Source organism: Entelurus aequoreus, linkage group LG22 (genome assembly GCF_033978785.1).
Source record: "Entelurus aequoreus isolate RoL-2023_Sb linkage group LG22, RoL_Eaeq_v1.1, whole genome shotgun sequence".
Taxonomy (NCBI): domain Eukaryota; kingdom Metazoa; phylum Chordata; class Actinopteri; order Syngnathiformes; family Syngnathidae; genus Entelurus; species Entelurus aequoreus.
The window spans coordinates 6,051,258-6,073,562 of record NC_084752.1 but is presented as its reverse complement, the minus strand read 5'-3'; the positions used below and the strand labels follow the sequence as shown (position 1 = coordinate 6,073,562).

The 22,305-nt window shown below is 39.2% G+C and overlaps 2 protein-coding genes across 6 annotated transcripts in view; both read right to left on the bottom strand.

The window, feature by feature from the left end:
• Positions 1 to 3,398, bottom strand: part of mmaa (metabolism of cobalamin associated A) — a 7,359-nt gene extending 3,961 nt beyond the window's left edge. The window contains exons 1-6 of one of the 2 annotated variants that reach the window (XM_062033604.1): positions 3,325 to 3,398; positions 2,688 to 3,075; positions 1,368 to 1,490; positions 1,117 to 1,287; positions 950 to 1,035; positions 333 to 482 (exon numbers count right to left, since the gene is read on the bottom strand). In XM_062033604.1, the coding sequence (XP_061889588.1) occupies positions 333 to 482; positions 950 to 1,035; positions 1,117 to 1,287; positions 1,368 to 1,490; positions 2,688 to 3,051 (894 nt within the window). In that variant the 5' untranslated portion in view covers positions 3,052 to 3,075; positions 3,325 to 3,398. Of the gene's footprint in view, positions 1 to 332; positions 483 to 949; positions 1,036 to 1,116; positions 1,288 to 1,367; positions 1,491 to 2,687; positions 3,077 to 3,324 lie in introns of those variants that run through there. The other variant, XM_062033605.1, reaches the window with a different exon arrangement.
• A 9,621-nt stretch (positions 3,399 to 13,019) lies between these two features.
• Positions 13,020 to 22,305, bottom strand: part of smad1 (SMAD family member 1) — a 94,961-nt gene continuing 85,675 nt past the window's right edge. For all 4 annotated transcript variants that reach the window (XM_062032333.1, XM_062032331.1, XM_062032332.1 and 1 more), the window contains one exon: positions 13,020 to 14,056. In XM_062032333.1, the coding sequence (XP_061888317.1) occupies positions 13,913 to 14,056 (144 nt within the window). In that variant the 3' untranslated portion in view covers positions 13,020 to 13,912. The remainder of the gene's footprint in view (positions 14,057 to 22,305) is intronic.

The window sequence follows — 22,305 nt, the reverse complement described above, 5'->3', positions numbered from 1 at the left end:
ACAGTTATTATTATTGCAGTATTTTTAAATGTGCTCAACATTTTCAAAAAGTTCTTATACTTAAATCTTTTAACCAGGTTTTATTTAAAAAACAACAACTACTGTGCATGCGTCAGCGCTGCTGTGACTCCGTTTCCAGTGTTGCCTGAAATGCATTAATAAATGACGGTTTTACAGTAATTAAAAAATTAAACGGTATTACTAACCGTCTGGAATTTTTCCACGGTTTATCATTATACAACAGTGTTAGGTCAGGCAGGGGTGGTAAAATGAAAAGGGGAATCTGGGTTGAATGACAGGGATTTGGGGGTTGGGGATGGGATCTCACTAACCTTGGGGTTCCATGACCTGGACTGCCTCCTGAGTAGCTTCAGAGCACTGGTGTATTCAGTCTGGATCCTTCTGGCCGGCACCAGCAGGTCCCCATCAGATTTTGTCACCACCACCAGGTCGGCCCTCTCAATGATGCCCCTCTTGATACCCTGAAGACAAGATGGATATTTTTCATTCTTACTGTAGATCAGTCCTTCTCATATAGTGGGGCGGGCCCCCCCCCAAACCCCGACCTCTGGGAACATGCTTTATTTTGTTGTACCAGAATATCATGAAGCATATGTATCACTTGGCTTCACTGTAACCACGGTGGGAGACGAGGACAGACCGGTGTGTTGTTTCCTTTAATGTTAATACGCTCACAATCCTGTGCAGAGGTATAGTTATAACAATTTTAAAGCCAAGTTATACTATTTATAGTCACGGTCGAGAGTTGGGGGGGGCCCAAAATATTTTCTTCTTCCAAGGGGGCGCGTAACAGATTCTAATAAATGTTTAACTGCATGTTTAACTGCACTGTCAGATGTAAAAAATAAAACATAAAAATGTTTATCCTAGCATCATTCAGCAACACAATTAAGATCGAGTCATCCAATGATTCGCTTTGTTTTCAGACCTGCAGTTCGTCGCCCCCTGCTGGTGGAATCAGCAACACAAACATGTCCACCATGTCCGCCACTGCAAACTCTGACTGGCCCACACCTGAAAACAAACAGCTTTGATTAAGACCCTCAAAATATAGTATTTTTTTTGTTATGACAGAAGATGTCCAGCATGTCCTACCCACAGTCTCCACAAGGACAACATCATATCCAGCCCCCTCGCAGAGAACGATAGCTTCGTTGGTCGTCCTGGTAACGCCGCCGAGCGTCCCGGAGGTCGGCGACGGCCTGATGAAGGCGTCCATGTCCCGGGAGAGTTCCGTCATGCGGGTCTTGTCACCCATCAGCGAGCCTACAACGAGAAAGGTTCATCAAGACTCACCCTAACTCATAAAACTGTTTTTGCGCCATCTTCGGCGGCGGAGATGCTACCTCCCGTCGTGCAGGAGGACGGGTCGACGGCCAGCACTGACACTTTATGCCCACGTCCAGTGAGCATCTTGCCCACCACCTCGATGAAGGAGGACTTCCCTGCCCCTGGAGGACCGGAGAGACCTAGCAGACATGAAACAAAAGAGTATATCCGGTATATGTAATGCAGTAAACCCTTATTTATCGCTGTTATTTGTTTCCCTGTCTGAGACCGTGGTAAATGAATCTCCGGCGAAGTAGAAACTATTAATTGTATTATCATTAATCTATTATATTCATAGCTAAAGCATAAAGCGGTCCCCTCCAAGGTTTCTCATTGTCCCATTGGGTTGAGTTTTTCCTTGCCCTGATGTGGGATCTGAGCCGAGGATGTCGTTGTGGCTTGTGCAGCCCTTTGAGACACTCGTGATTTAGGGCTGTATAAGTAAACCTCGATTGATTGATTGATTGCTTTTTTTAAAAAGCCTTTTTTTAGATTTATGCATGCTAGTTCTGGCTATTAGGCTGTTCTAGTTTTTATTTGTATTTATTTTTTTATTTTTTTTAATACACTGTAGCACTTTGAGGTTGTTTGCTCAATGTAAAGTGCTTTTTACAAATAAAATCTATTATTATTATTAGGGATGTCCGATAATGGCTTTTTGCCGATATCCGATATTGTCCAACTCTTAATTACCGATACGATATCAACAGATACCGATATATACAGTCGTGGAATTAACACAATATTATGCCTAATTTGGACAACCAGGTATGTTGAATATTAGGTCCTTTTTAAAAATAATAATAAAATAAAATAAGATAAATAAATTAAAAACATTTTCTTGAATAAAAAAGAAAGTCAAACAATATAAAAAAAATTACACAGAAACTACTAATGAATGAAAATTAGTAAAATTAACTGTTAAAGGTTAGTACTATTAGTGGACCAGCAGCACGCACAATCATGTGTGCTTACGGACTGTATCCCTTGCAGACTGTATTGATATATAATGTAGGAACCAGAATATTAATAACAGAAAGAAACAACCCTTTTGTGTGAATGTGTATAAATGGGGGAGGGAGGTTTTTTGGGTTAGTGTACTAATTGTAAGTGTATCTTGTGTTTTTTAATGTTGATTTAATTAAAAAACTAAACAAAAAAAAGGATAATAAAAAAAATGTTACCGATAATTTCCGATATTACACTTTAAAGCATTTATCGGCCATCGGACATCTCTAATTATTATTATTATGATTATTATAATTTCCATTGTTTTCTATGGAAAACGTTGATATCAGTGAATAAAACGGGAGGAAGACCAGCGTCCAACCACACACCTACTCTGAAAGCCAAGGGCTTCCCGTCATTCCGCCTCTCCTGCTCCTTCCTGTAAGCGAGCACCCGCAGAAGCAGGACCTGGGCCAGTTCTTTCTTTCGGGGATGCTGCGTCTCCACCAGGGTGATGGACTCTGCCAGGGAGGCCCGCTGCCCTCCTATTAGGCCCCCATAGAGTTTATTTAGCAGCCTCTCCTCGGGCCCGCTCAGGTCCTGGATGTGCTGGCTCAAAGCTGTGCTTACTTTTCTCCATTGATGACATATATGACCACCAGTTATACCTCCGGAAAGGCCCGGATGGAAGGGGCGTGTCCTGGTGGGTGACGACACGACCGTGGACGTAATATGGCGGAGAAGTAGTCTCATTTTATGGCATATTTGACGGGGCAGCTGGAAGAGAGGAAATGGGAAGCTCGTTATTTTCATACCATACGTTTTAAGTGAAAAAAAACTGTTTAAAAAGCCCAAAAATACGATACACAATTTGCTAGTCATTTTATTTCTACCATAACAAGCGGTAATTATGACGTGTTGAACTGAAAATACAGCATAATACGTTTAAACTAAGTTTAGCGGGTTAAAATTGACTTAAAAAAGATGTTAAATAGCAAATGTTTAACATTAAACCTACAAACTGACCTCGGACGAGCTGCTCCGTCGACAAGTAACGCATGGACTTCCCGTTTCCGGTTAAGGCGCTTCTTGTTTCCGGCGACGTATTTCACAAAAAAAAAAACATAAGCTATTTTTGTAAACATGATCAAATTACTTGTATGCAGCATTTTGAAATAATAATGTAACTTATTTTTATGGGCTTGCCTCTTTGTGATGTTAAGTTCCTGTTATAAGCTGTTATACAGTATATGCCTTGAGCTCTTGTTTTGAAGGCGCTAAGAGCGGAAGTGATGACACATTGTAGTGGAGCGGAGGGTTTTGAAAGAAAGAAAATAAAGTGGTCCTCGTATAAAACTGGAGCCTCCGTGTTTGTTATTTTGTAGTTTTATACAGTACAGGCGACATTTATAAACCCTCGGTTACATTACAACGTGTCATCATTTCCGCTCTTGGCGCCTTCAATATAAGAGCTCAAGGCATATACTGTATAACAGCCTATAACAGGAACTTAATATCATAAAGAGGCAAGCCCATAAAAATAGGTTACAATAATAATAAAAAAATAATATTTTGAGATATTTTTAAAAGGCTTGGCGGGAAGTTAGACAATTTCTCCACCAGCAGATGGCAGCAGAAGCTTACGTTTATGCTTGAACATAAATTATTTACCATTAAAAATGATTAATGGAATATACCCTTTAAATAATTTTTTTGAAAACTTAGATTTAACATGGAGGTTGACGGCTGTTATATCTGTGGAGGATGTCAAAAAAAATTAAAAAAACATCCTGATTGTTGTGGAATGTGAGCGGGTACATGTGTTTTGGGAGGAGATCAGAGATTGGTTGAGAAACAAGGGTGTGAAAATGTCCCCATTCTCTAAAGAAGAGATCAAATTTGGTATTTTTATAAATGATGGTGACATAGAAATGTTTGTCAACCTTATTATGCTCCAAGCAAAAATGTTATACATAAATGTCAATTTCTGAAAGTAAAACCTACATTTTCTAATTGGCTTAATGGTTTAAAATGATCAATTAAATCTTGGAAAATTATTAAAAGTACAAAATCCTTTAAATTATTATCATTGTTGAACATTTTTTTTTGTGATTTAGTTAGCCCTTTTTTGTCTTTTGTATTTTATCATATTTATTATTATTATTATGTATTATTATTTGAATACTCTATTTGTATTTGCTTCAATTTTCTTTCATTTGCATATTTCGTGGAAGACAGTATTTGCTCAACCTGACGGATGTTTGATACTGTTGAGATATTTTGAAAGGGCCTCCTGTTTTGTGTACATTGAGAATATATGTTTGTATGTACATGTTCAATAAAAAAAATACTAATTTATTTACCAAAAATTGCTCTACATTTCTGATATTTATAGAAGGTTTACAGTCTATTGCAGGGGTCACCAACCTTTTTGAAACCAAGAGCTACTTCTTGGGTACTGATTAATGCGAAGGGCTACCAGTTTGATACACACTTAAATAAATTGCCAGAAATAGGCAATTTGCTCAATTTACCTTTAACTCTATGTTATTATTAATAATTAATGATATTTACACTTAATTGAACGGTTTAAAAGAGGAGAAAACACGAAAAAATTTCAATTTCGACTCTTTAAAATTCAAAATTCAACCGAAAAAAAGAAGAGAAAACTTAAAAAAAAGAATATATGGAACATCATTAGTAATTTTTCCTGATTAAGATTAATTTTAGAATTTTGATGACATGTTTTAAATAGGTTAAAATCCAATCTACACTTTGTTAGAATATATAACAAATTGGACCAAGCTATATTTCTAACAAAGACAAATCATTATTTTTTCTAGAATTTCCAGAACAAAAATTTTAAAAGAAATTCAAAAGACTTTGAAATAAGATTTAAATTTGATTCTACAGATTTTCTAGATTTGACAGAATAATTTTTTTGAATTTTAATCATAATAAGTTTGAAGAAATATTTTACAAATATTCTTCGTCGAAAAAACAGAAGCTAAAATGAAGAATTAAATTAAAATGTATTTATTATTCTTTACAATAAAAATTAAAAAAAATACTTGAACATTGATTTAAATTGTCAGGAAAGAAGAGGAAGGAATTTAAAAGGTAAAAAGGTATATGTGTTTAAAAATCCTAAAATCATTTTTAAGGTTGTGTTTTTTCTCTAAAATTGTCTTTCTGAAAGTTATAAGAAGCAAAGTAAAAAAATTAATGAATTTATTTAAACAAGTGAAGACCAAGTCTTTAAAATATTTTCTTGGATTTTCAAATTCTATTTGAGTTTTGTCTCTCTTAGAATTAAAAACGTCGGGCAAAGCAAGACCAGCTTGTTAGTAAATAAATACAATTTAAAAAATAGAGGCAGCTCACTGGTAAGTGCTGCTATTTGAGCTATTTTTAGAACAGGCCAGCAGGCTACTCATCTGGTCCTTACGGGCTACCTGGTGCCCGCGGGCACCGCGTTGGTGACCCCGGGTCTATTGACTGTCTTTTACAAAAATATTCAGCCTCTCCCAGGGTTTATTATTACATTTTATGGCTCCTCTGAAACATAACTAAATTGTACAAAAGATTGTATTTTGGAAGTTACTCAGCAATACACTAACCCAATAACTGAAAGGTGAGTGAGATGAGCCTCATCAATGAGTTGCAGCAGTAAAATAAAGATAATCTTTTTTCTTTTTTTTTTATAAATCTGATGAGCTTGATTGTGTTAATGTCGACATGTATTGATTTGTGTTCTGCTCGTGAACCAGAAATTAATCAGGTGTGAAAAGAAATTGTTTTTTTCTATGTGGGGAGGCTCACAAGCACACACCAAACTACAAGAGAGCCCATCAAGACACATAAACATACTTTTTTGGATGTGCCATTGCTTATTTTTTTTATAACTCGGGTGTGGCCTGTAATTAAAAGCGTGGCTATGCAGGACTTTTTGAAAAAAAATACACAACACTTGCAAGTACTAAAACAAATTTATTTGAATCCTCCAGTAGAGTTTTGATATTCACGGAATAAAACTGCTTTTCTGGTAGTTTGACTGAGCTGAAACTGAACTTTTTTTTTATTTTATTTTTTTAGGAAAAACATTGATGCAAAAAAAAAAAAAAAAAAAAAAAAAGGCAATATGTGAAAGTGCAGACAAATTATGAAAAATACAAAAAGAATGTAAAGAGTATAATGGTAAGAGCAAGTAAGGCGTACACAAAATTAATATCAACATACTTTATTTTTTTTTTAAAAAATGATACTGATGGACTATTGGTAACACTTGTTTGCACAGATTTATTTTTAATTTGAATGCTGGACATTTTCCAGTAACAGTTATTAAAACAACCAAGTCTCGCTCAGTCAGTGCGTGTGTACTTTTGATAAATACATGCAGGGCTGCGTCCAGCTACGTGTAGCGCTACACCGCCCCCATACTACGCATTGCAAAAGCAGACAGCACAGCACATATTCTAACGACATCTAGAAACGCTACTTGAACCCGAAAGCTCAACGGAAAAACACAAGCGTAACGCGTGATAGTTAGCAACATTTAAACATCGGGGTGGGGGGGGCGGGGGGAGGAAATGCCCTTTTTAAACGTGCAGTGCCACAAATGAAAATGCCCCCCCCCCTAAATGTCATTTTATACTTGGGAGTATTACTAGCTTTCATACATTACAGAGAGCTCGGTACAGCTCCATGTGGGACGGTTTGGGATGGTCAACAGGGGAAGGGTAAGGATTCACGTGGCCCCCCATTCCTGGGTGAGATGATCAATCATTTTGCAATGCAGTCTGCTGAAAATGATGAAGAGCGCCACTCTCCATAGAACCTGACGCTGTGGTCAAAATTGGAATTGCCACTAAAACAAAACACATTTTAAAATACTGTATTTTTTTTTTTTTGCGCCTAATGTACGGAATAATTCTGGTCGTGCTTACCGACCTCGAAGCTATTTTATTTGGTGGCACGGTGTAATGATAAGTGTGACCAGTAGATGGCAGCCACACATAAGAGACACATGTAGACTGCAATACGACGCCGGTAAACGACAGCAAAACATTGAAATGTTCCATTAAAAATAAAGAACATTACACACGCCGCTCAAAAAAAATCTATCAAATGTTTTAGTACAGTGGTTCTTAAGCGGGGTTCGGTGAGTCGGCCTCAGGGGTAAAGACACATCCGACTTATTGTGTAAATAAAAACTTCTCCCTATCGGCGTATTATGGATACCCCCAAACAGTAGCCTGGAGAATACATGATATGAAACAGTACAGTACATATTCCGTACAATTGACCACTAAATGGTAACACCCGAATACGTTTTTCAACTTGTTTAAGTCGGGGTCCACGTTAATCAATTCATGTGCAGGTGTGTAATTTGTTGTGAGTTCATGCACTGTGTTGGTTTTGTTCTTTGAACAAGGTGATGTTCATGCACGGTTCATTTTGTGCACCAGTAAAAAAAACATATAACTTTTTCTTGATTTTGACAAAAAACATGTTTTTTTATTTTTCACTAAAGCAGGGTTCGGTGAATGCGCATATGAAACTGGTGGGGTTCGGTACCTCCAACAAGGTTAAGAACCACTGTTTTAGTATGGCTTTGAAGCCGCACCGCTTGATGGATTGTCGGCCCATTACGGCTGCCGTAGTCCGAGATACAAGTATTACTATGGTGGGTGTAAAAGGACCGCAAAATGGCACCCATTAACAGACATACCGTATTTCCTTGAATTGGCGCAGGGAATATAGTATTCGCACGTCTAGAATTACAGCCGGGTCAAACTCTTTTCTCAAAATAATTAACGCATGCTTGGCCTTATCGCCCGTTCATTATTGACGCCGGATCAAATTCGTTTTGCAAAATATTAATTTTATTATCGCATGTCTATAATTTTCGCCGGGTCAAACTCGTTTCGCAAAATATTTAGCATATGGCTAGAACTTCCGCCGGGTCAAATTCGTTACGTCACGAGTGACGCTTTACCTGTCCTCATTTTCAAAATGGAGGAAGCTGCTTTCAGTAGTTTGCAATCGCACAAAGGAAAAAAGATAAAGAGCTACCGGTATTCAGTAGGATTTAAGGTCCAAGCTATTGAATACCGGTACAGTATGCTAAAAAGAACAGTAAGCAGCTATGTTTTATTAATATACCGTAGCTGCGTGTGTGAAATACTGTATGAGTCGTGAAATGACTCCCGCCTCCTGGTGGTAGAGGGCGCTAGTGATCCTTCTTGCGACTTCCGGTACTGCAGAAGAAGTGAACACACGCAGCAAGACATTTTTTTTTTTTCCCTCTGCCTGAACTTTTAACAAAGAGGATTACATACCGCTATCTACAATAAAACAGTTTTCTAAACTGGACTTTCAATGGAAGCAGGAGGTAATAATTAAAGGAATATCTCCATCGAGACAGAGAGACTTTTAAAACGGAAGAAAGAAAATAAGGAAGACTTCTATAAACAAGTTATCGATGCTTTTGGTCAGAAGGAGCTGCAAATGGACTCCATTTATAAGTACAGGTAAGACCATAATAACGTTTCTTTTTATGAAATGTGCTTTTCATGATGGTATATGCTTACATCACACTCAAAGCCCACGCCTAAATTTACCGCATTCCTTTTGGTAAACGCCGGAGTGAGAAGTCGTTTTAAAATAATTAGCGCATGCACGGCCATCCCGCAGGCGTTTACCGCCGCAGGCTTCTGGTAAACGCCGGAGTGACAGGAGGTTTTAAATTAATTAGCGCCCCTGCTGCTATTCAAGGAAATACGGTATTATCGTTTTGTTTCACAATATCGTGCAAAACCAACTTTTCTTAGCTTCTGGTACCTGCTGATGTGTATTTGGAATCTGCATAAGTCCTAAAAATTTGCGCACGTCCGCCACTGTAGTCGATAAGCTTCTTCTTTTTCTCTATCTTCTTGTTACGTGACATTCATCCTCCGCTGTTGCCATTTCTAATATAAAAAAAATAGTGTAAAGTTCTTACTTATATCTCGCTATGGAAGCGCTAAAAACTACCGGTGTAGTGAGTTTACATTATTCACCCAAGGAACTTTAGTTATTAGAGAGTTCCGGTCGGACGGTTTTTCTCACGGGACACATTTCGGGCGTTGTTGTTGTTGCACTAGTGAGCCACGGATGAGGAGATGCTGCTCCGTTATTGATTGAAGTAAAGTCTGAATGTCATTAAAACAGTTAGCGCCATCTTTTGACACTTCTTCCACTCCCGTCCTTGCACGCTACACCGCTACAACAAAGATGACGGGGAGAAGACGCGGTCGAAGGTGAGCCACGTAAATAAGACCCACCCACAAAACTGTCAGAAAGCGACTTGAAGATGATGTGTAAAACATCATCTATGCAACATTTTGAGCAAAGAACCACCATCACATGTTATGTAGACCACAAGGAAGTCTTTTACATTTAGAATAAAATCATAATATGACCCCTTTAATGCGCCGTATAGTCCGGTGTGCCTTTTGTATTAAAAAAAAAAGACCTGAATTGACCCGCTCATCGGCAGTGCGCCTTCTAATCCGGTGCGCCCTATGGTCTACTGCCATCTGGCGGCTAAAGTGGATAGTGCACTCCCCTAATTCGTCCCGTTTCATGTGTCAGGTAAACCGCAACGGATGGGGCCATATAGGATATGATAGGATTGACTTAATTAGTCCCACAAATCCCCTATCCTACTGTCGCTGTGTAAATGGTGTTAAACGAATTAAGCACGTTTTCAAGCTCAATTTAGATTGTCCAACTTTCAAAGTCTTGCCGGGCATAGCTCAGGTTATCATTTACCGTATTTTTCGGACTATAAGTCGCAGTTTTTTTTCATAGTTTGGCCGGGGGTGCGACTTATACTCAGGAGCGACTTATGTGTGAAATTATTAACACATTACCGTAAATATTATTTAGCTCATTCACTTAAGAGACTAGACCTGGGGTCCCCAAACTACGGCCCGCGGACCGGATACCGCCCCCCAGCGTCCAAAATCCGGCCCGCGAGAATTCCCTTTAAAAAAAAATATATAAAAAAAATAAAAACAATTTAATTTTTTTTTTGTATTATTATTATTTTTTAAATTTGTCCTTACTAGTCCTTTTTCTACCGTCTCCGAGCCACTCTGGCAAATCATATCGTCTAAAAATGCATTTTACCATCGATAACGTGACATGCAGCAAGTGCGCTCTTTAAGTCAATTAGTGCGCGAGGAATACATATGTATGAATACATATATACATATATATATATATATATATATATATATATATATATATATATATATATATATATATATACAATACCGTTCAAAAGTTTGGGGTCACATTGAAATGTCCTTATTTTCAATGAAGATAACTTTAAACTAGTCTTAACTTGAAAGAAATACACTCTATACATTGTTAATGTGGTAAATGACTATTCTAGCTGCAAATGTCTGGTTTTTGGTGCAATATCTACATAGGTGTAGAGAGGCCCATTTCCAGCAACTATCACTCCAGTGTTCTAATGGTACAATGTGTTTGCTCATTGGCTCAGAAGGCTAATTGATGATTAGAAAACCCTTGTGCAATCATGTTCACACATCTGAAAACAGTTGAGCTCGTTACAGAAGCTACAAAACTGACCTTCCTTTGAGCAGATTGACTTTCTGGAGCATCACATTTGTGGGGTCAATTAAACGCTCAAAATGGCCAGAAAAAGAGAACTTTCATCTGAAACTCGACAGTCTATTATTGTTCTTAGAAATGAAGGCTATTCCACAAAATTGTTTGGGTGACCCCAAACTTTTGAACGGTAGTGTATGTATACATGGACATATACATATACATAGACAAACACATATATACACACACACACACATTTACATATAATATATATATATATACACAGTATATATATATATATATATAGTATATATATGTCTCCTCAATCCTCAGGAGATTCTCCTGAGGATTGAGGAAACCCCTCATGAAACAGGCCTGTAGAGATGAAATAGTCTTGTGATTTTTTTCCCCACACATACATATATACATATATATATATATATATATATATATATATATATATATATATATATATATATATATATATATATATATATATATATATATATATATATATATATATATATATATATATATCGCGGACCCCAGCCAAATTGTTTTACCCCAATGCGGCCCCGGAGTCAAAAAGTTTGGGGACCCCGGGACTAGACGTATGAGATTTCATGGGATTTAGCGATTAGGAGTGACAGATTGTTTGGTAAACGTATAGCATGTTCTATATGTTATAGTTATTTGAATGACTCTTACCATAATATGTTACGTTAACATACCAGGCACCTTCTCAGTTGGTTATTTATGCCTCATATAACGTACACTTATTCAGCCTGTTGTTCACTATTCTTTATTTATTTTAAATTGCCTTTCAAATGTCTATTCTTGGTGTTGGCTTTTATCAAATACATTTCCCCAAAAAATGCGACTTATATATGTTTTTTTCCTTCTTTATTATGCATTTTCGGCCGGTGCGACTTATACTCCGGAGCGACTTATACTCCGAAAAATACGGTATGCTGCTCTTACTTATGAAACTTGATGTGCGCATTTTAAACACCACTGCCCTTTATAATTTAATGCGTTGGAATAAACCTTTCACAATGACTCCACTCGGCGTCGATCGGAATAAAAAAAAAATTCAACACAACAGTTTTTGACAACAAATTAAAAAAAGGACAGAAACTGAGGGGATTATTTTGTGGCAGTCACAAGATTTAGTAGCGAGCTACAAAACTGCCCCCACGGTTTCCTGGTGGTATTGCAACATGATGCAAAGCAAGTATGGACGGAAGGTTCTGTGCGTTTCTAGCATAAATGAGCCTTTTGTAGTCGACAATTCGCTAGCTCCGTACAACTATCGGGTCCAACGGACGGAAGAAAAGTCTCTTTCTGGATTTGTTTAGTCCAGGGGTCACCAACCTTTTTGAAACCAAGAGCTACTTCTTGGGTAGTGATTAATGCGAAGGGCTACCAGTTTGATACACACTTAAATAAATTGCCAGAAATAGCCCATTTCCTCAATTTACCTTTAACTCTATGTTATTATTAATAATTAATGATATTTACACTTAATTGAACGGTTTAAAAGAGGAGAAAACACGATAAAAATGACAATTACATTTTGAAACATAGTTTATCTTCAATTTCGACTCTTTAAAATTCAAAATTCAAATGAAAAAAAGAAGAGAAAACCTAGCTGATTCGAATCTTTTTGAAAAAATAAAAAAATAATTTATGGAACATCATTAATAATTTTTCCTGGTTAAGATTAATTTTAGAATTTTGATGACATGTTTTAAATAGGTTAAAATCCAATCTGCACTTTGTTAGAATATATAACAAATTGGACCAAGCTATATTTCTAACAAAGACAAATCATTATTTCTTATAGATTTTCCAGAACAAAAATTTTAAAAGAAATTCAAAAGACTTTGAAATAAGATTTAAATTAGATTCTACAGATTTTCTAGATTTGCCAGAATAATTTTTTTGAATTGTAATCATAATAAGTTTGAAAAAAATATTTCACAAATATTCTTCGTCGAAAAAACAGAAGCTAAAATGAAGAATTAAATTCAAATGTATTTATTATTCTTTACAATAAAAAAAATAAATTTACTTGAACATTGATTTAAATTGTCAGGAAAGAAGAGGAAGGAATTTAAAAGGTAAAAAGGTATATGTGTTTAAAAATCCTAAAATCATTTTTAAGGTTGTATTTTATCTCTAAAATTGTCTTTCTGAAAGTTATAAGAAGCAAAGTAAAAAAATTAATGAATTTATTTAAACAAGTGGTCCAAGTCTTTAAAATATTTTCTTGGATTTTCAAATTCTATTTGAGTTTTGTCTCTCTTAGAATTAAAAATGTCGGGCAAAGCGAGACCAGCTTGCTAGTAAATAAATACAATTAAAAAATAGAGGCAGCTCACTGGTAAGTGCTGCTATTTGAGCTATTTTTAGAACAGGCCGGCGGGCTACTCATCTGGTCCTTACGGGCTACCTGGGCACCGCGTTGGTGACCCCTGGTTTAGTCCGTAATAGTTTAAAACGTCACCTTTTTGGTACCGTAAACTGTTGTGCGAGGGTGCCAAAACATGGACACAGACTGATTACAAAAAGGCCAAAACCGCAGAGTACTTTTTTTTGGTAGTAACAGGTTTTCTTTCAAATGGATATCGGGGGGTGGGGGGGGAACAAAGGGAGCAAAAAGTGGAGGGAGGACACCTGCGCTGATGGTTGGATTATTACAGTTGGTCACAGAGATCAAGTATCTTCCAGTTGCATCACGCTCACTCTGCTTGCTCCTCTCCCAGTCTGTAAATGTGCCCACTTCAGAGGTCCTTCAAGTAGAAAGCCACCCCACCCCGCCCCGCCCCGCCTTGCAGGTCCCAGATCAGCTGCCTGTGCTTTCATCTTTTTAACGTTGTTATGTTATCTAAAGGGCAATAAGGTACTAACTGGTCTGGGACCCGCCCAGGCCACCCGTCTTGCTACTTGGGCCAAAAAAAACACACAGAGGCTGACCACGAGGGGCGGTCTAGGAGACGGATGATGTTTGGTTGTGGGGGGAACCCATCTGCGTTAAAACCTTATCCAACCACTGCAGGGGTCCGTGCAGGTGGATCTCGATCCAGCAGGGGGTGCTGGTCACATCCTGGCGATGGTATTCCGCTCCCCAGCCCTGGGATAGAAACATAAAAATGTATTGCTAAAGACGGACTGGAACAGCGGTGTCAAACTCCTTTTCATCGAGGGCCACATCGCAGTAACGGCTGCTTTCAGAGAGACACTTTTTAAAAATTAATTTACATTATAAATACGGGTAATAACCTGTGATTAATCGAAATGCATATGCATTTGATTATTAGATTTTTTTTAATGTATAACTTGCTATAAAACCATAAATAAAGGTGACAAGCAGATATTTAATTATTTGTTTTTATCTCACAAAATAGTTTTGCAATACAGTATATAATTAAAGTTGCAAGCAGCGTTGGACGGGTCCGCATTTTGGCAGGTGCTAGTCCTAGGTGTCCCAATACTTTTGTCCAGTGGTAGTCCTGAGTGAGACCTACATAGAGGTTTTTGTTTCGTGTCTCTACGATATTCGTACTGGGAGTTAGAGGAAGTTGTGTCTGTGTCTTTTTCCTAGGTGTCGCGGCACAGTGGTTGTTTTCTTTGACGGCGCGTAAAATCACAGCAGCGGAGCAGCTTTAGTGCTGCGGGTCTTTGAAGGCTCGTAAAATCTAAACGGTAGCACGAATCAAAACTCTTTCGTCAACATACAATCAGAAGGGTTCAATCTCTCTCCTGTAGCAGTTTGAAGCCGAAACGACAAACGCGCTCAGAGGAGATAACGTTTGATGTTTGGTGACCGGTTGTAAGAAACATTTTGTTTTGAAGGAGGAATAGCAAACTTCCTGTTGATTTTTGCTGAAGGATGTCAATCTAGGCAAGACCTACATAGAGGTATTTGTTTCATGTCTCTAAGACGTTCCTACCGGAAGTTACAAGCAGTTTTGTCTGAGTTTTCCTCTGAGGAGCAGTTTTTTTCAAAAATTATGTAGAGCACAATTTTGAGTTTTGGGGTTCGGTTTTTTTTTTAGATCGCAAATTCCAACTGTCCCAATGTGTGTAAGAAGTTTGGTGAGTTTTGAAGTATTTTAAGGGGGTCAAATTAGAGGTCAAAGACGTAAAAAGGAGTGTTTTTAGTACATTTTTGTCTAAAATGGGAAATTGCCAACTTCCTGTTGGTTTTTGCCCGAGGATGTGAAATTATGAATTGTAGGTCTAAATGAGACCTACATACAGGTTTTTATTTCATGTCTCTACGACCTTCCTAGTGGGAGTTACAGGCAGTTTGTTTTGTTTTTTTTCCTAGGGGGCGCTAGAGCGCAGTTTTGATTTTTGGGGTTTGGTTTTTTTTACTAAAGTGGTTGGGGCACGTTTTTATATGTGTGTGTCAAATTTGATGAGTTTTGAAGCATGTTAAGGGGGGGCAAAGTAGTGCGCAAAGCTGCGGAAAAAAGAATAAAAATAATAATAATAATAATAAACATTACAATAACAATAGGTTCCTTTGTACTGCGTACAGGGCGGACCCTAATAATATAATTGGCATGATCAGAAAATATAACATTTTAAAATATGCATTTTTTTTTCTGTCAAAATTGAAAGAACGAATGCATTTATCCATCCATTCATCCATCTTCTTCCGCTTATCCAAGCTCTGGTCGCGGGGGCAGCAGCCTAAGCAGGGAAGCCCAGACTTTCCTCTCCCCAGCCACTTGGTCCAGCTCTTCCTGGGGGATCCCGAGGCGTTCCCAGACCAGCCGGGAGACATAGTCTTCCCAACGTGTCCTGGGTCTTCCCTGTGGCCTCCTACCGGTCGGACGTGCCCTAAACACCTCCCTAGGGAGGCGTTCGGGTGGCATCCTGACCAGATGCCCGAACCACCTCATCTGTCTCCTCTCCATGTGGAGGAGCAGCGGCTTTACTTTGAGCTCCTCCCGAAAGACAGAGCTTCTCACCCTATCTCTGAGGGAGAGCCGCACCACCCGGCGGAGGAAACTCATTTCGGCCGCTTGTACCCGTGATCTTGTCCTTTCGGTCCTAACCCAAAGCTCATGACCATAGGTGAGGATGGGAACGTAGATCGACTGGTAAATTGAGAGCTTTGCCTTCCGCCTCAGCTCCTTCTTCACCACAACGGATCGATACAGCGTCCGCATTACTGAAGACGCCGCACCGATGCCTGTCGATCTCACGATCCACTCTCCCCTCACTCGTGAACAAGACTCCGAGGTACTTGAACTCCTCCACTTGGGGCAGGGTCTCCTCCCCAACCCGGAGATGGCACTCCACCCTTTTCCGGTCGAGAACCATGGACTCGGACTTGGAGGTGCTGATTCTCATCCCAGTCGCTTCACACTCGGCTGCGAACCGATCCAGTGAGAGCTGAAGATCCTGGCCAGATGAAGCCATCAGGACCACATCATCTGCAAAAAGCAGAGACCTAATCCTGCAGCCACCAAACCGGATCCCCTCAACGCCTTGACTGCGCCTAGAAATTCTGTCCATAAAAGTTCAGAACAGAATGGGTGACAAAGGGCAGCCTTGGCGGAGTCCAACCCTCACTGGAAACGTGTCCGACTTACTGCCGGCAATGCGGACCAAGCTCTGACACTGATCATACAGGGAGCGGACCGCCACAATCAGACAGTCCGATACCCCATACTCTCTGAGCACTCCCCACAAGACCTCCCGAGGGACACGGTCGAATGCCTTCCCCAAGTCCGAATGCATTTAGTACAAAAAGAAAAAAATTAAAAAAGTATTTTATTGAAACCCATTTTTCCGGGCTTTCGCAGGCCACTTAAAATGATGTGGCGGGTCAGTACTGAGTTTGATACCTGTGGGCTGGAAACTTCAAAAAGCAGGAAAAAAAAAAATTAACCTGATAATAAGATGGTGATGGTAATTAAAGAGAGAGGTGGAGTGTAATCGTGGCTGGAACGAATCAATCAGTCTTTTTGAGCTTGTTTGCATCCTTCGTCGCGAGCAAACAATGGTAATTATGGAGAAAAGGGGGGTGTTATTGCAGCTGGAACTAAGAGAAAAAACCTACCTGAGAAAAAAAAGTCTAAAAAAAAAAATAATAATAATCAAAAGATGTATACATGCAAACCATGAGGCACCGAACGACTTCTCCTCCCTGTGGGCCCGATTTACTAAAGGTTTGCGTGTGCAAAGTGGATTAAGCTGTTCATTAAAGGCCTACTGAAAGCCACTACTAGCGACCACACAGTCTGATAGTTCATATATCAATGATGAAATCTTAACATTGCAACACATGCCAATACGGCCGGGTTAACTTATAAAGTGACATTTTGAATTACCCGCGAAACTTCCGGTTGAAAACGTCTATGTATGATGACGTATGCGCGTGACGTCAATAGTTAAACGGAAGTATTCGGACACATTGTATCCAATACAAAAAAACTCTGTTTTCATCCCAAAATTCTACAGTATTCTGGACATCTGTGTTGGTGAATCTTTTGCAATTTGTTTAATGAACAATGAAAACTGCAAAGAAGAACGTTGTAGGTGGGATCGGTGTATTAGCGACTGGCTGCAGCAACACAACCAGGAGGACTTTGACTTGGATAGCAGACGCGCTATCCGACGCTAGCCGCCACCGCATCGATGATCGGGTGAAGTCCTTCGTCGCTCCGTCGATCGCTGGATCGCAGGTGAGCACGGGTGTTGATGAGCAGATGAGGGCTGGCTGGCGTAGGTGGATAGCTAATGTTTTTAGCATAGCTCTGTGAGGTCCCGTAGCTAAGTTAGCTTCAATGGCGTCGTTAGCAACAGCATTGTTAAGCTTTGCCAGGCTGGAAAGCATTAACCGTGTAGTTACATGTCCACGGTTTAATAGTATTGTTGATCTTCTGTCTATCCTTCCAGTCAGGGATTTATTTCTTTTGTTTCTATCTGCAGTTAAGCCCGATGCTATCACGTTTGCTCCGTAGCTAAAGTGCTTCGCCGATGTATTGTCGTGGAGATAAAAGTCACTGTGAATGTCCATTTCGCGTTCTCGACTCTCATTTTCAAGAGGATATAGAATCCGAGGTGGTTTAAAATACAAATCCGTGATCCACAATAGAAAAAGGAGAAAGTGTGGAATCCAATGAGCCAGCTTGTACCTAAGTTACGGTCAGAGCGAAAAAAGATACGTCCTGCACTGCACTCTAGTCCTTCACTCTCACGTTCCTCATCCACGAGTCTTTCATCCTCGCTCAAATTAATGGGGTAATTGTCGCTTCTTCGGTCCGAATCGCTCTCGCTGCATTGTAAACAATGGGGAAATGTGAGGAGCCTTTCAACCTGTGACGTCACGCTACTTCCGGTACAGGCAAGGCTTTTTTTTATCAGCGACCAAAAGTTGCAAACTTTATCGTCGATGTTCTCTACTAAATCCTTTCAGCAAAAATATGGCAATATCGCGAAATGATCAAGTATGACACATAGAATAGATCTGCTATCCCCGTTTGAATAAAAAAAATCATTTCAGTAGGCCTTTAAGTAGGGATGTCCGATAATGGCTTTTTGCCGATATCCGATATTGTCCAACTCTTTGATTACCGATACCGATATCAACCGATACCGATATCAACCGATATATACAGTCGTGGAATTAACACATTATTATGTCTAATTTGGACAACCAGGTATGGTGAAGATAAGGTACTTTTAAAAAAAAAATTATAAAATAAAATAAGATAAATAAATTAAAAACATTTTCTTGAATAAAAAAGAAAGTAAAACAATATAAAAAGAGTTACATAGAAACTAGTAATTAATGAAAATGAGTAACATTAACTGTTAAAGGTTAGTACTATTAGTGGACCAGCAGCACGCACAATCATGTGTGCTTACGGACTGTATCCCTGCAGACTGTATTGATATATATTGATATATAATGTAGGAACCAGAATATTAATAACAGAAAGAAACAACCCTTTTGTGTGAATGAGGAGGAAGGTTTTTTGGGTTGGTGCATTAATTGTAAGTGTATCTTGTGTTTTTTATGTTGATTTAATTAAAAAAAAACACAAAAAAAAACAAAACCAAAAAAAAAACCCGATACCGATAATATAAAAAACAATACCGATAATTTCCAATATTACATTTTAACGCATTTATCGGCCGATAATATCGGCAGGCCGATATTATCGGACATCCCTACCTTTAAGCAGAATAAGGCGTGCCATCTATTTTGTGTCTGTCTTCATTAATATGCAAAAATATATGCTGATTATCAAAACGGCCACAATACTGGGAGGAGAAAAATGTAAATATAATTATACAGCACGTGCAATGTGATTTGTCATCACTGCTTTCAGAATCAGGTATAGAATACCTTGATTATCATTGCATGGAAACAACGAAATTGAACAGCAATCCAGCTCAGTGCTTTTAAAAAAACCTACATAAAATACTCTTACTACAAACAATAATAAAAAAATTAAAAACATAACAAATTTAAAAACATATTGCACAGCAGATCTCTTTAAGAGTTAAGCAGGTTAATAAAGCGGTGAGTGTTCAGGTAAGTGCAGAGTTTAGGGCAGGGGTCGGCAACCCGCGGCTCCGGAGCCGCATGCAGCTCTTTGACCACTCCGATGCGGCTCAGCTGCATACTTGCCACCCTCCCGGTTTTCCCAGTATACTTAACATTTCTGGAGAACATCCGCACCGTAACACAACATAAACACAACACAACAAATACCCAGAATCCCATGCAGCCCTAACTCTTCCGGTCTACATTATACACCACCCCTACTACCAAACCCCCCACACATCAACCCCCCACCCTCTCCGTGCGTCGGTTGAGCGGAAGAGTTAGGGCTGCATGGGATTCTGGGTATTTGTTGTGTTGTGTTTATGTTGTGTTACAGTGCAGATGTTCTCCAGAAATGTGTTTGTCATTCTTTTTTGGTGTAGGTTCAAAGTGTGGCGCATATTTGTAACGTAACAGTGTTAAAGTTGTTTTTGTACGGCTACCGTCAGTGTAAGCTGTGTGGCTGTTGAACAAGTATGCCTTGCTGTCACTTACGTGAGCAAGCAAAAGCTGCATTCAACATGTGGCCAAGCAGGTACGCTGTTTGGGCAGGCTGTAGAGGGCGCTAAAAGCAGTGCCAGCACGTCCTGAAATTTGGGAGTCTCCCGGAAAATTGAGAGGGTTGGCAAGAAAGAAGCTATCAAGCGCCATTCAATTAAAAGTCGCGGGCTGCACTAACATTACATTTCCATATTAAGATGCGTGCCGTTGCATGTGTCAGAGACCCCTGGTTAACATAGCGCAAAGCAATTTAAGCTTTGTATGCGGTGTTTTTCATTTTAAATTATCAAAAAATTTTTGTGGCTCCCATTGTTTTCTTTAATTTGTGAAACTTTCCAAAATGGCTCTTTGAGTGGTAAAGGTTGCCGACCCCTGGTTTAGGGCAATAACAGCTCTAGGATAGAAACTGTTTTTCAGTCTATTTGTCCTTGCTTTGATGGTCTTATAGCGCCTCCCCGAGGGCAAGAGTTCAAGCCAGTGGTGACCTGGGTGTGACGAGTCCCTGAGGATGCTGTTTGCTCTCCTGCTGCAGTGTCTCTTATACAGCTCCTCTAGAGATGTAAGAGGACATGCAGTGATCCTCTGGGCCGCGTTCATGACCCCCCTGTAATTTATTTGTCTCTGCCACCGTGCAGCTAGAAAACCACACGGAGATGCCGTAGGTCAGTATTGACTCAACATAGCAGCGATAGAAGGACAGGAGCAGGTTGTCAGCCACATCTATTTTCCTCAGCCTTCTCAGAAAATACAGTCTTTGCTGACCTTTTTTTCTGGAGTGCAGTGGTGTTGCCTTTGCGTTTTATTTAGCACGTGCAAACTGACAGTTCCATACACCAGTGTTTTTCAACCTTTTTTGAGCCGAGGCACATTTTTTGCATTGAAAAAATGCGGAGGCACACCACCAGCAGAAATCATTAAAAACAAAACTCAGTTGACAGTAAAAAGTCGTTGCCACCATTGTTGGGTATGACTTTAAAGCATAACCAAGCATGCATCACTATAGCTCTTGTCTCAAAGTAGGTGTACTGTCACCACCTGTCACATCACCCCCTGACTTATTTTGACTTTTTTGCTGTTTTAGTTCTTGTCTTGCGCTCCTATTTTGGTATTTTCCTGTAGCAGTTTCATGTCTTCCTTTGAGCGATATTTCCCGCATCTACTTTGTTTTAGCAATCAAGAATATTTCAGTTGTTTTTATCCTTTTTTGTGTGGACATTGTTGATTGACATGTCATGTTCGGATGTACATTGTCTTTGCTCCACAGTAAGTCTTTGCTGTCGTCCAGCATTCTGTTTTTGTATACTTTGTAGCCAGTTCAGTTTTAGTTTCGTTCTGCATAGCCTTCCCTAAGCTTCAATGCCTTTTCTTAGGGGCACTCACCTTTTGTTTATTTTTGGTTTAAGCATTATACACCTTTTTACCTGCACACTGCCTCCTGCTGTTTCCGACATCTACAAAGCAATTAGCTACCGGCTGCCACCTACTGATATGGAAGAGTATTACACGGTTACTCTGCCCAGCTCTAGACAACACCGACACTCAACAACAACACATCATTTGCAGACTATAATTACTGGTTTGCAAAATATATTTTTAACCCAAATAGGTTAAATTAGATAATCCGCCACGGCACACCAGACTGTATCTCACGGCACACTAGTGTGCCACAGCACAGTGGTTGAAAAACACTGCTCTAGACAGCACAGACACTCTACAACGGCACATTATTTGCGAATTATAATTATTGGTTTGGAAAAAATATTGTTTTGACCAATTAGGTGAAATTACATAATTTCCCACGGCACACCAAACAATATCTCGCGGTACACTAGTGTGCCGCGGCGCAGTGGTTGAAAAACACTGCCATACACGGCTGCAGGATCAGTGCTTGCGCTGCAGACAGACGAGAATCCAGACATTTTGGTGGACAGTCAGGAATAAAAATATTAGACCTATCCTCTTTTCAGCAATTTTATTTTGTAATTTTATTGCTGCTGGATGCCTTTATGGTGCTGATTAAAAATAACTCAATTGTCTGCTGTTATTTTTTTTAATGTATGTTTTTTTTTGTAAATGTAGAAAATATACAGTATTACCAAAATACATATTGGTCAAAAGAATATGACTCAAACTAAATTAAAAGCTGCTGTCAAAATGACCACTGTCGTCTTATATCCAGGTCAATGCAGTCATTTCCTAATCTACAACTTGCAACTTTGATACTTCTGCGATCCCACTGCGGGATCTCTGGAGTGAAAGAGGCGTAACCTTTGTTTATGGTGTGTTACTAATCAAAGACATGACTG